Consider the following 14,540-nt stretch of genomic DNA (forward strand, 5'->3'; position numbering starts at 1 on the left):
ACAAGTTCAAAGCAAAACACCTCTTAGCTACCTTTTATTAACACATATTGTCGTCTACATTCAATTGGATACATGCAGAGCCCATAGCAAACTTCAGAGCTGACTACCTCTGATTAGCATATATTAACACACCATTGTCTTTTAGCATTTCACACAGTTTTGGTTACACAGCAAATAATGCAAGTTTAGCCTCTCCCAGCCACCTCTCCCTAGCATATACCACCACACCATTGTCTCTAGCATTCCACATAGTTTTTAGCATTAAGTTTTATACTCCATAATATTTTATATATTACTCCAATACTAAAGTGTATTATCTGTATATTTGCATTGTTGATATTTATTTGTATATTTTACTAATAAACACATTGTCTTGAAAATAGTACCAGACTCCAACGGATACTTCTATCTTTGCTGGTAAGACACCCAGTTACGGGGTACGTAACAAATTGGTGCCGTGACTCGGATTCGAATCGAGGTTCCTCCACCTTTTCTGCAGCACACCAGCGATCCAAGAGCACACCCTTTTCATAGGCAAACTCTGCATACATCTGATTCCACAGTTTCTTTAAATCTCTGAACTTTTGTCTATATGCCTCAGGTACCAACTCGTAGGCCCGAAGGATAGCCTGCTTTATTTCCTTATAATCCTCAGACTCGTCCATGGACAATGCCGCATATGCCCGCTGAGCCTTCCCTTTTAATGCACTTTGTAACACCGCCACCCACTGATCTCTGGGCCACTTCTGATTCACTGTCACCTTTTCAAAATGCAAGAAGTAACTATCAACATCTGTCTCCTCGAACGGAGGTACTAACCTAAACTGTCTACTAACTTTAAACTTCTCCTCTCTTGAGCCTTCCTCTCGGTCTTTTCCCTGTTGCTTTACCCTCTCTATTTCCAGCTCATGTTGCCTCTCTTTCTCCCTTTCCTTCACTGCTTCCAGCTGTTTTAACCTATGTTCATGCTCCCTCTATTTCTCTACCTCAGCTTTTTCCTTCTCCCATGCAGCTCGTTCCCGCTCCCTTTTCGCCTCTAACTCCTTTAGTTGGAGCTCATACTCCCTTTTCTTCTGTTCCGCATCCAACCTTAATTTTTCCAACTCTAACTGAACCACCCCAACAACTGGTTTCTTTTCAGGGATAAGTTCTAATACCCCCGGCGTGAACACATCCTCGGATATATAATACTGGGCTATGGCCCTCTGTATCTCCCACTTTTTCATTGACGACTTCACCTCTGTGATATTTAAACCTTTCGCAATATTCACCAAGTCCGTCTTTGTGGCATCCTCTAGCGCCTTCAAAATCGGGTTTTGTATAAATTCGTCTACATCCATCTTCGCTGGTTTTCCGTCTGGTTACCCATGCAACCAGAACAAATAATGGACTTATAGCCTGATTCACTGGCCCCCCAATTTGGTATCAAATCTTGAGACGAGGCCCCAATTTGTTACGTACCCCGTAACTGGGTGTCTTACCAGCAAAGATAGAAGTATCCGTTGGAGTCTGGTACTATTTTCAAGACAGTGTTTATTAGTAAAATATACAAATAAATATCAACATTGCAAATATACAGATAATACATGTTAGCAATACTAAACCTGAAAGTGTGGGTATAATAATAATCAATAATAAACAAGCTCTATCGTTGTCTAGGGGATAAGGAATTATCATGGGAAAGTATAAAGTTCAGTTCATGTAGGCTGAGGTAGTTGTTGGTTCTTTTGTTGTAATTGTTGGAGAGAGAGAGAGAGCGAGCGAGCAAACAGTGACAGCTATTGTCTTGCAAACCTTCCTTTATGTTTTTGATCCATCGATGTGTTGTTGTGGCCATTCAGGTATGACCCCTCTGTCCTTTAGCTAGACCGTTCTTCTATGGTGGACTTGTCACCCAGACAAGGGTGGACACACACACAAGCCCCTACCGGCCTCGCTATAAACACTGTGAGTTAAAATGCCCCACCCTTTTTTCATGGGTTCCAACACTTAAGCAGTGCTCACTAGTGTGTCTCTTGGTGCGTCTCCTGGTGTGTCTGAGGGGTGTCTCCCCAGACCTCACTTTTATCCCTACTCATGGGGTCTCAGATGTCAATCAGTTTTGAATGGCTTAGCCCATCAAACCAGCCCACTCCGGCTGTCCACTGAGGAATTTTAATGAACAGAATAGTACCAAGTAAACAGCCCTCTCCTTTGCCGTGAGTCTTACAGGAGTCATAACATGGTCTCTCTCCCCTGGTGTTATCAGCAACAGATGTTCCAGTCCCAGTATGTTCTTGTTCCATCTCTTTCTCTCTCATTAACACGTGGAAACAGTAACAGTTTGTGATTCTCCCAGGGGAGGGGGACATGGGCAACCTTGCACCCTTCTGCCCAGCAGAGCTGTTCATCCTTCGTAACAGTATGTGTTCCCTTGACTTCCTCTTCCTGAAGTCCACAAGCAATTCCTTGGACTTACTGACGTTGAGTGCGAGATTGTTGCTAAGACAGCATGCAACCTGCTGATCTGTCTTGCTTCTGTATGCCTCCTCATCACCATCTGAAAGTCTGCCAACAATAGTTGTGCTGTTGGCAATTTATAGATGACATTTGAGCCGTGCCTTCCCACACAGTTGTGTGTATAGAGTACAGCAGTGGGCTAAGCAGGCATTCTTGAGGCGCGCCAGTGTTGATTGTCAGAGAGGAGGAGGTATTATTGCTGATCTGTATAGACTGTGGTCTCCTGTTGAGGAAGCCAAGGTCCTAGTTGCAGAGGGAGGCGCAGAAGACTAGGTTTCAGAGTTTGTTGATTGGAGATGAGGTCATGATTGGGTTGAAAGCTTGAGCTGTGGTTATTAAACAGCAGCTTGATGAAGGTATTACTATTGTCCAGATAATTCAAGGCCAAGTGGAGAGGTAGAGACTGTATTGGCTGTAGATCCACTTTGGTGATAGATAAATTGCAGTGGTTACAGATCCTTGCTTAAGCAACAGTTGATTCCAGCTATGACCAACTTCTCAAAGCACTTCATCACAGGAGATTTGAGTGCCACTGGGCGATAGTCGTTGAGGCAGCTCACCCTGCTCTTCTCGGGCACTGGTACAATTGTTGCCCTTTTGAAGCAGGTGGGAACCTTTCACTGCAGCAGTGCTGGACGCCTTGCGAAGTTGCTCCCTCTTCTTGAAAGATGATCTAACACTGTCTTTGAGGCAGATCACAGTGTCACCAGATGCTGGAGAGATTCGCACAGGTGTCATTTTATTCTCCTTTTTGAAGTGCATATGAGAAGTGTTCAGCTTATCTTGGAGCAAAGCCTCACAGCCATTCATGATATTTGTTGGAAGTAATGGCCTGCAAACTCTGCCGGGGCTGATGTACATCTGATTCCAACTCTAACCTCAATTGGAATTGTTTTTCTCACCCTTAAAATAGCCTTCTGGAGGGCGTACCTGGATTTTTTGTACGGATCTAGATCACTGGTCTTGAATGCCACAGATCTAGTCCTCAGCAGATGACGAATCTCCTGGTTTTTTGTTTGGGTATATCTGTAATGTTCTTGAAGACACATTCATCCTCACAGGTCTTGAAGAAGTTGATGACAACTGTGGCATATTCATTCAGATTGAAAGATGACTCCCTGAATATTATTCAGTCCACCAACTCAAATCACTTCTGTAAGTACAGCCAGATGATTGGACTTCACAAAGTGTGGGTGTGGGATAGCTTAGCGAGCAACCTTGATAGTGATCTAACAGTAGTCAAGTGTGTTAGCTCCTCTGGTTTTACAGGTGATATGTTGGTGGTAGCTGTTCCAAGACTACTTCAAGCTGGACTGGTTGAAATCCCTTTCAATGATAGGGAAGGCATCAGGGTGCGCTGTGTTGTGACTGCTCCTCCAGTACCAGCTTGACATTAGCCTGGGGTGGAATATATACCACTACCAGGATGATGGCAGAAAACTCCCTTGATAGATAAAAAGGACAATGTTTGACTGCTAGATGTTCCAGATTGTGTGAGCAGGACTGAGACAGAACTACCACGACTGTGCACCACCATCGATTAATCATAAAGCATACCCACCTCCTTGACTTTTAAAAGACTGAGCTGACCTGTCTTTACGGTGAATGGTGAAGCAATCAGGCTGCAGCACTGCATCCATGAGCCATGTTTCTGTAAAGTACATGGCAGTCCGTGATGTCCCGCTGGCACAGCAGTGTTGCTCTGAGGTCTTCAATTTTATTTTCCAATGGCTGTACATTTGCAAGCAGGTTAGTTAGGAGTGGGGTGCCTAAAATGGACAATATAACAATACTGACGACAACTGTCCCCTGCACCAAGAGACTTCTGCAAAAGCTTCATCAAAACATCATATGAGTGAGGATGAAGATCAAGCCCAGGAAGTGCAGAAGCATCTCCATTGTCAAAGGTCAAGACACGGATCATAGATTTCATATTGGTGGAACACCCGTCCCAACTGTTTCAGAAATGCCAGTGAAGAGCTTGGGTCGATGGTATGATACTAAGCTCAAGGACACTGAGCAGTTTAAACAACTCAAAAAGGATACCATCACGTACATAGCTCACATCAACAAGATCTTGCTCTCAGGAAAACTCAAGCTGTGGTGCTTCCAGTTGGGCATACTCCCAAGACTCATGTGGCCTTTAACAGTGTATGAAATCCCCATCAACAAGGTGGAAAAGCTCGAAGGAGTGATCAGCACACATGTGAAACAGTGGCTTGGACTTCCATGATGCTTAAGTCCTGTTAGACTGTACGAGAACGGCAAATTGGAATTACCAATTACAAGTCTTGTGGAAGAATACAAATGCACCAAAGCAAGGTTGATCATTACCCTCACTGAACCTGAAGATGCTGTTATTTAAACAGCAGCCCCCTGTGTGGCAATGGGGAGGAAGTGGACCCCATCTGAAACCGTTCAGAGTGCTAGGTCTGCTCTTCACTTCAGGGATGTGGTTGGCCAAGTCCAACATGGGAGAGCCGGTCTTGGGCTCGTCCCAAAGGCTCCTCAATGGCACAAGGCAACATCAGTGCAGAAGAGATGGCTCATGGTGGAGGAGGTGAGAAGACAGGAGGAGGCAGTGCGACATACCAGAGCCATTTCAATGGCCAAGCAGGCCCAATGGACTAATTGGGAGAGCCTGGAAAAGAGGAAACTCAGTTGACGTGATATCTGGGAAATGGAGGGATCTTGGCTAAGTTTTGTCAGCAGAGCCACTTATGACCTCTTACCGACACCTCAAAACCTGAACCAGTGGTGGGGGAAGACCCCACTTGCTCTCTTTGTCAAGCACCTGGATCACTAAGGCACATTTTAACAGGATGCACCATGAGCCTCAGCCAGGGGCGGTATACTTGGCGGCATAACCAAGTTCTCAGACAGCTGGCATCAATCTTGGAACAGAGGCAAACCACCGTAAATGCTCTCTCACAAACATCGGCAGGAAATATCCACATTACACGATTTGTACCAGGTGGCCAACCTCCAGAGCACCAGGTAACATCAAAGGGTATAAGCATTCTGCATGTTGCTCGGGATTGGAAAATGGACGTGGACTTGGAAAAGAAGCTTGTGTTTCCCCCAGATGTTGCGGCTACAACACTCCGGCCAGACATAGTCGTGTGGTCCACAACAGCCAAGCTGGCATATGTTGTGGAATTGACAGTACCATGGGAAGATGGTGTTGAAGAAGCTTATGAGAGGAAAAAGACCAAGTACTCTAAACTGTCTACTGAAGCTGCTCAGACCGGCTGGAAGACCAAGATTTCCCCTGTAGAAGTGGGACACAGGGGATTTGTTGCTACATCTATGACCAGTCTATTGAAGAAGATGAGGGTGTGTGGTGTCTCCCTCCAACAAGCAATCAAGTCCTTGTCAAATGCAGCAGAAGAAAGCAGCAACTGGATTTGGATTAAAAGGAAAGAGAACAACTGGGCTGCAAGATGAAGACAGGAGGGTACGGAACTGAGGGGGGTGTATCTGGGATGCCAAGTAGTACCGTTGAGCCCTCTGGAGACGTCGTGAGCTTATCAACGAAACATCAAAGAAGGAGGGTGCCCACCTGATGACCCCAATGACGTAGCTACCCTCCTTGTCACCACTCCAAGCCTACTGCCAACATCGAGAGGGCCGACTTTATCATAAGGATTGAAACATCAAGTCCTATTAGCTCTACTGCATTTCAATTGCACATGTTGCCTAGTGCACTATCCCCACTTCTATTTTCTTGAAGGGGAACTGCACTCGCGATCTGAGTCTGCTGTCTGTGCTCCACTGATTTTGTGTATTGATAGAGTTTTTTAAAACATGTTAAAACGATGCTGCTTACTGTAATACCCATGACTGTGACTCTGGATTTCAGCTGTTGTAGTCCGAAATGGGAATGTTTGATGATTGCATGCAAACAGTCGCCACTTTATCAGTGCCATCATACAGTGCAGTGAATTTCAAATGGCAGCATTTAAAGATTGGCAGTTAAAGATTCTCAAAACCAAATTAAATTAATTGTTTCTTCCTGCAGATGGAGATGGAAAGTGTGAAATGGTGGTAGGTTACACTGACCGTGTAGTGAGAGCATTTCGTTGGGAGGACTCTTTGATTGATAGTTCTGGACACTTGGTACTGCTGAAAAAATGGCTACTGGAAGGACAGGTATGGACTTGTCATAAGGTGCAAAAGAATATTTAAAGAGTGTTGACAGAGCTCTAATTTAAGAAAAAATGTTAAAGCGCCTGTTAAGAGATGTGACTTGAGGTTTAGTTAAGGAAGCTAGTTTTAAGGAAGATAAAAATACACGCAATTTCAGAAGCCTAGCCATCCTCAAACACTATGACAAATTAAAGTGTTCTTTTGTAACAATAAGATGGTCAATTTGCACACAGTAGGCAATACGCTGAAGGAGTGCATGAGTGGGATGGGGGGGGTGGGGGGATGAATCTCAGAGTATGACACCTGGGGAATTGAAAGCATATTCAAGCAGAGACAAGAGAAGACGGATTATGCAGAAGAACCAACAGAAGTTCTGAGTACAATAGTGATGGACAATAAAGGTATAGAGAGGGACCCATGAAAAAGATGCATGTCAGCTGAGACTTTTTAGTTCACTGATTCATAATCTTGGGTGATCTGTGAAATTTCCTTACAATTTATTTTCCCTAGCAGTAGATGCCAGTGAGGTGTAGTGGGGACATTGGAAAGTGGTTTTATATTACCTAGATAATTTGTATTCTGTTGTGACAGGTAGACAGCCTTACTGTAAATCCAGGACCTGATGGGTCCCCGGAGCTGATGGTCTCACAGCCAGGATGTGCCTATGCTGTTCTACTTTGCACCTGGAAATTGGATCAAGAGAAAGCACCAAAAAGAAATCCATCTGGAGCATCTAACAGGTAAAATTGCAAAAAGATATATGTACTGGTAAAATAATAAATTTGATGTACAGTTCAAGTTCATGCCTTTCACCTATTCCTCTAACTGGAAGAGTTCAGGTTCAAATTTTAAATCCATAAACAGAATATAAATGCCATGAAAATTTACTTTTCACAGCAGCATAGTACATCACAAATATGTCAAACATTCTTCTTCTTTTGCCTGTTATGCCGCTGATGTTTAGGGCAGCAATGAAGGTCCTCCATCTCACCAGCGTTCACGGCTTCCTTCATTGTGTCAGTAGCTTCCTCTCGGTTTACTGGCAGTCATGCAAGTCCCGGGTGGAGACTCAGGAATACCGTCGCACTCAGATGTGGAAGGATTCCTCATTGCTGTTCTGTAACAGTTTTGTTTTACTGGCCAAGGTTGTTAGCCTTGAGCTGAACCCCTGAACCTGGAGAATCAGTAGACCACTCTTAGTCTGGCCTCTACTCTTTGATATGTTTGGCGTGGGTAACCCTACCCAGAGCCAAAGCATAAAGCCCTGACTCCAGCCAGCATAGCCCTCTGGGTCTTTGAGGCACACAAGCCTCCAAACCATGTCAAGGTTGTGGTCATCTTGGAGGGTAACATAAGATAAATTAATATTTTCCGATCCTTTTTGATGTCCAAGCTATGGTATTGTGCATAGTGCACACTTTAAAATAATTTCTTACAGGTCAATAGTACCAGAGAATTTATAAAAGACACACTTAAAGTTCATGAAAGTTAAGTAGGGATTTGCTTCCTTCTATTTTGATTGCTTCTTTGTATGAATTTGATAAGTCACAACTGGGAGCAGTGATTTCCTCACGTTGAATTTATTTGCCTAGGTTTATTCTGATTTATTTTGAGGCTTTTTGATTTGATTTACTTACTTATTCAAGAACTTTCCACATATTTTTACTTGTTTTTCTTCTTTTCTTTTTAATAAATAAGACTTTGAGGATTGCAGAAGTCTCTGATAGGATGATCATTGCTTCTGAAATTTGCCTTGTCCTGAGAAAGTAGTCAGCAAGTTGCTATGCATCGTGAAACTAATTGATTTTATTTGAAGTTCATGATCTTAGAAGGTAAATGTGGCAAGTTGCACTCAATGGCCGCTGTATTAGGTGCTCATTAATGCAAATATCTAATCAGCCAATCATATGGCAGCAACTCAGTGCATAAAAGCATGCAGGCATGGTCAAAAGGGTCAGTTGTTCAGACCAAACATCAGAATGGAGAAGAAATGTGATCTAAAACAACAGAAAATGTGCAGATGCTGGAAATCCAAGCAACACACACAAAATGCTGGAGGAACTCAGCAGGCCAGGCAGCATCTATGGAAGAAAAGCATGCTTGACGTTTTGGGTTTTGGCCATAGGTGTTGCCTGGCCTGTAGAGAGAGAGGGAGGGAGGGGGGGGGGGTGGAGAGAGAGAGAGAGAGAGAGAGAGAGTGTGAGTGAGTGAGATCTCAGTGACTTTGACTGTGGAATGATAGTTGGTGCCAGATGGGCTGGTTTGCATATCTCAGAAATTGCTAATCTCCTGGGATTTTCAGGCAGAATAGTCTCCAGAGTTTACAGAGAATGGTGACAAACAAAAAAAAATCCAGTGAGTGGTGGTTCTGTGGGCAAAAATGCCTTGCTAATGAGAGAGATCAGAGAATGGCTAAACTGTTAAACTGAGAATGGCAAGCTGAAAGGAAGACGACAGTAACTAAAATAACCACACATTTCAACATTGGTGTGTAGAACAGCATCTCTGAATGCAGAACACATTGAATCTTCAAGTAGATGGGCTATAGCAGCAGAAGACCACATACATTCACTGACCATTTTATTTGCTACCTAAAAAAGTGGCCAGTGAGCATATATCCCAAGGATATGCCCTTCTGTGAGAAACAAAATATTTTTACTTAAATAAGCAACTCTGTGTGGTCTGATCTTGGGCCATCTGTTAGTGTTGTTACTACTGTGAAGGCTTTCCATGCAAAGTCCCTCAAGGTCAACATCTGTTCTTGTGAGCTGCAGGAATGGTCTTGGTGTTGAGAAATATGTTGGAAGGGAAACCTGATGTGGAATTATAAAATGGTGAAATAGATATGCAATTACAATTTTCCATACCAGGCTGCTGTCCTTAAAATGGAGACAAGAATAAACTGTAGACTCTGGAAATGTGGAGCAACACACAAAACAAAAACTCCACTGTCAATTTTTTTTGTGTTGCTCTCCTTAAAAGACAATTGTACATTTTGTGCATCAGTCGTGCTATTGAAACGATGTTTGGATTTATTAGTGACACTCCACCTCTAAGTCACAAGGGTTAGTTTTGAGTCCTACTCCATATCTCTCAGCAGGTGGAAACTAGAGCAAGTACTCTAGTGATAAAACTTCTCTTCCTCATATAAATGTTGTGGACCAGTACTTCAAGCTAAAATTTTGGTTTCTGATTATTATGTAGAGAAGTGCAAATTAGCAGTAAAATACTCCTCCAAATTCAGTCACTAAGCCTGGCATTGAGAGACTGCATTTCAGACACCAGCCATGAGAATTCTTTGGAATGTGGCTCAAGTTAATGTTCAAAGCTTGAGAATCTCAAGCCAGCCTTGAGTTAGCTCCACCCTAATACATAATGGAGGAAAGGGGGTTGGGGAATAGAGAAGGCATTACCGGAAGTTCCCTCTCTCACCTTATCTCCTTGCCTGCTCATCACCTCCCTTTGGTGCTCCTCCCCCTTTTTTTTCTTCCATGTCTTCTGACCTCTCCTCTTAAATTTACCCTTCTCCAGCCCTGTATCTCTTTCACCACTCAACTTCCCAGCTCTTTATTCCACCCTTCCCCTCTCTGAGTTTCACCTATCAGTTTATATTTCTTCCTCCCCTCCCCTCAGATAAAGGAAAATATCCGTGGTGTTTCTATTCTAAACCTGGAGTTGTTCTAGTAGGTCTCTGCTGCAGCCTATAAGGCATTCACAACTTTAAAGTGTGGTATTGTGATGAGGCTGTTTACATTTTGACAGAAAATAATCTTATTTCATCTTCATTCCACAGACGAGTTAGTCTTATGCTTCTAAATGAATCTTCTTAGCAACTTTACATTGTTGTTTGAAATAGCATTAGAGATAAAAACAAATTGTAAAGAATCAAATTCAATGAATAAAAAGGAATACTGTGGATTCCAGTTAATTAGGCTAACAGTGAATTGGGCAGCTGGTTATTTGGAACAACTCTTAAAGAACAAAAACAAATCACAGAAATAGCTGGGATTCCCTTTTTTTTGGGACACTATACTGCTTTAATTGGGACATGAGGCGTGCTTACATTATGTTATCCATTTGGGCTGGTGGACACTGCTTCAACAAGGAGTTGTTTTTTTTGTTGTTTTGACTTAAAAGGTAATCAGGAAACTGTTGTTTAATGGTTCTGCATGTTAAACTACCTTTGTGACATATTTGGATCCTAATAAAGTTCTTGGATTGCCTTCTCAGAATTGATATCACAGTCTTCTGAACACTTGCAGTTCCAATACAATTCAGGGTATGTGTGACCTTATGTAAGTTAACACCTAAAAGGAGTGCCTTTTAGCATCCCTGTGTAGCATCTTTGCCCCCAATTTACCCCCCGTTTGCCTAGGGTGAACTGCCGTCGCCCCGCTGACAGTGCAATACTTCCATGTAAATACGGTGTAATGCCCCCCCAGTACACGCTCGCAACACAAACACCAGACAATACACCAAAGGCGAGTAAATAATTACAACTTTATAGTTATTTCTTAGTGATAGGTTTATTAGAAACAGATAACCTAAAGGCGCCAAATCAGTAAGTTTATCAGTTTGTGCACATAATATTTTAATACGTTGGAGCTCATTTCTCCTGTTCCATCCACAACAACTTTCCGAGCCTTCGGCCACTGTCCGAACTGTCGACGTCCAGTATCCGCCGCCCTGGAACCTCTGTCTGCTCCTCACACGTCCGTCCTCCTTGCTCGCCTCCCGAAAAAGACCGCGGCCTCCCGCTCAGCTCACACATACAAGATAGCATAACAATTCTTCATTGGTTAGTTTCTCCCTTATCTGCAGTTATAACCCAAACATTCCAGCTACAGAAACCCATTACAGCATTAAGTAACATTACAGAGAAGCCATTTTGTTAGCCTGAACAGTTTAACACCACAGTTAATGGTATTGACAGCCCTACACTTGTATGCAGTGTTACAGGGTTTTAGTGTACACAGAGCAAAATGTTTGTTTACAAATAAATAGGTACTTCAAAAGTAGTAAGTACTCGGAATGACATGAGAAAGTGAGGGAGACAAATGAAATTAAACTCTTCCTTTTAACTTGCTTTGAAAATCAAGAATAACTAGTAGTTTATACAGGAACATAGGAAGACAAAATCAAATGGAATTGACAGCACTAGTGTATTAACATCTGATGTAAAATATGGTTGTCTTTTCTATGCTGTGATACATAAATTGCAAGTGTTTCTTCCCACTTCTTTTTGTACTGATCATTTTAAAACCTGCTGCTCTTGTTAATTTTTTATTGGGCTGTGTCTATATTTAAGTAAGTTTGGGTGATCTTTGGGTATTGCAGTCTGCTCTATCTTGTATAGTGAGTTTGTATAGTAGTGGTATCTATTAAGTTGCAGTAGCATTTCTCTGCCACTATATGGCAGAGGAGTACCATTAATATCATGATCTCTTTGAAGTCTAATATTACTGGGGCTCATGAGAAATTGAAAAAGCATGATAAGTTTGGTAACACCCTATTTCAGTCATGCTTTGTATTTAATTTTATTATTAATTTACAGAATATGAGTATTGCTGACAAGGTCAGTGTTACCATCCTTATTGCTCTTGAAGAGATGATGATGAATTGCTGTAACCTTTTCCTGAAAATATTCCCACATACTGCTGGGTGGGAATAAAACAATGAAGAACCGTAATGTCGAAGTAATGAGGAAATGTGGGGAAGTTCTCAATATTATGCTTCCCCTTTTCACTCTTGGTAAAAGATGGGATTCTACTGAGTCAAAACCCTTTCCTATGTACTGAGTCAGTAATCTATTGAATGACATGTTGCTGGGCTGCTGTGTTAGGGCACATCAAATTCCATACTGTGATCCATAGACATATTAACAGCATTCTGAGCTTGAATTGCAGGAAGATAATGAGGCTTGATAGCATTCCGAGCTTTCAATGCCATATTGAGTCATTATCGGAGCTCAACCAAGCATTAGCTACTCCTGTCTTTTACATGCAGCATCATAACTGAGTTCGAATTTGTGCTGATGGTGTTGGCCACCACTTCTGTCGTGGAAGGTTTGGTCTTCAAGTTCTGCATAAAGTCCTGTCTGTCCCAAGTTGTTTCTGAATTCCTCCCAGCTCTCCAACATTAAATGTCCATTTAATGACAGAATTCCCAATGCACCAATGTTTTGACCTTCAATTTCCTCATCTGACTTGAAGACAGCAGGATATAGGAGTGGTTTTGCCCTTCTCCGAAATAGCATTTCCACTGTCCTTGGCTCCTGTGTTGGCTGTAAGAGAAAGGAATGTCACTGACTGTTAATACACTATAATTAGTGATGTGTTGCAATAGTTAAATTGCAAACTGTGGATATGATACCCACAACAGGGCTAATTCTGTGAAGGAAAGCTTCAATCTTTGGGTCCTGATTGATGGAATTGTGGTAGGTGTTTGACAGCAGTTGAATGAATGCAGTAGTGGCTTGTAATGTGGTTGGTAGAATATTGCACTTGAAAGTCTCATTTACTTTGATTAATTTTATGCAGTTGATTAACGGATTGTGGTACCACAGCTTGGTCCACATAGTGGATTTCACATTTACATCTACAGCTATCAAGAGTGTTCCTTGTGGCTGTGCTGCTCTTCATAGAGCAACTTCATTTCCTGATTAAATTTCTTCCTTTTGAGTACACTGAGTGTCCTTTTTGCTCTTGCAGTGAAGGCCTCATTCGGGATGTGATTCTACACCAGACTTCAGGCCGGATTCATAATAAGAATGTTTCCACTCATTTGATTGGTAGCATAAACAGAGGTATGTCTATGAGCCATTTCATACTCCTAGCAGTTAACAAATTAACAGAAGACATTGCTGGTTAATTACTCTTGCCTAGTTGCTAAACATGGTTATGTACAGATTAAACATGGTTATCCACCTCAGCATTCTTACGGGTATTAAATCTTAATAAATAGTCACTTGGCCAGGTAAATGGTCACATGTGATCTGGATGTTGTGTACAATATATAGCATATTTGAATTTGAAGATAGACTATTTTTCAGTAATTAACTCTACACGGTATGTATATACAATGTGCTTTCTTGGATAGGGCCATTTTGTGTGCTCCAGCTCAGTTTTAAAATACATTATTATCCCAGTGGCAACCCATTTTAATTCCATTTCCCATTCCGCTATGTCCATCCATGGCCTCCTCCACTGTCGTGATAACATAGGTTGGAGGAGCACCTTATATTCCATTTGGGTAGCCTCTAACCTGATAGCATGAGCATTGATTTCAAACTTCCAGTAATGCCTCCTTCCGCCTTTCAAATCTACTCTTCAGCTTTTTTTCTCCAGTCCTGCTGAAGGGTCTCAGCCCAAAACGTTGACCGTTTTTTTCTATAGATGCTGCCTAGCCTGCTGAGTTCCTCCAGCATTTTGTGTGTGTTGCCCAGATTTCCAGCATCTGCAGATTTTCTCTTCTTGTGACATTACTATGGTTGTTTGATTCCATGTATTCTGCCAGTGTATCATGATTTAAACAGTCCTGAAATTTTTGAACATTCAAGCAATCACTTTAATTCACCCTCCTGATGTATTAGTTAATGGCTAGAAAGTAATGACAAGTTCAAGCAACATTGTTAATTATGGGACACGCCTTGAGGATTTTGCAGTGGCCACAAACAATATGTTTGTATTTCAGTCTCTATGTTACTTTCAGAAGTTGAAGTACTATTGGCAATAAGGTAAACTTTATAAAATTCTCTTGCTGTTATGCTACCATTTTTAAGTAAGTCCCGATTTGTAACCTGAAACTACAGTTGGCCCTCCGTATCTGCGGATTCAACCAACCGCAGATGGAGATAGGAAAAAAAACAGAAGTTCTCTCTCCAGCTCTCGTTG

At 42.1% G+C, this 14,540-nt stretch overlaps 1 protein-coding gene across 2 annotated transcripts in view; it reads left to right on the top strand.

Annotated features, from left to right (window-relative positions):
* Positions 1 to 14,540, top strand: part of itfg2 (integrin alpha FG-GAP repeat containing 2) — a 78,731-nt gene that overhangs the window by 13,755 nt on the left and 50,436 nt on the right. For both annotated transcript variants that reach the window (XM_073059351.1, XM_073059352.1), the window contains exons 5-7: positions 6,521 to 6,651; positions 7,240 to 7,388; positions 13,359 to 13,453. In XM_073059351.1, coding sequence (XP_072915452.1) covers positions 6,521 to 6,651; positions 7,240 to 7,388; positions 13,359 to 13,453 — 375 coding nt within the window. The remainder of the gene's footprint in view (positions 1 to 6,520; positions 6,652 to 7,239; positions 7,389 to 13,358; positions 13,454 to 14,540) is intronic.

This window comes from Hemitrygon akajei, chromosome 10 (assembly GCF_048418815.1).
Source record: "Hemitrygon akajei chromosome 10, sHemAka1.3, whole genome shotgun sequence".
Taxonomy (NCBI): domain Eukaryota; kingdom Metazoa; phylum Chordata; class Chondrichthyes; order Myliobatiformes; family Dasyatidae; genus Hemitrygon; species Hemitrygon akajei.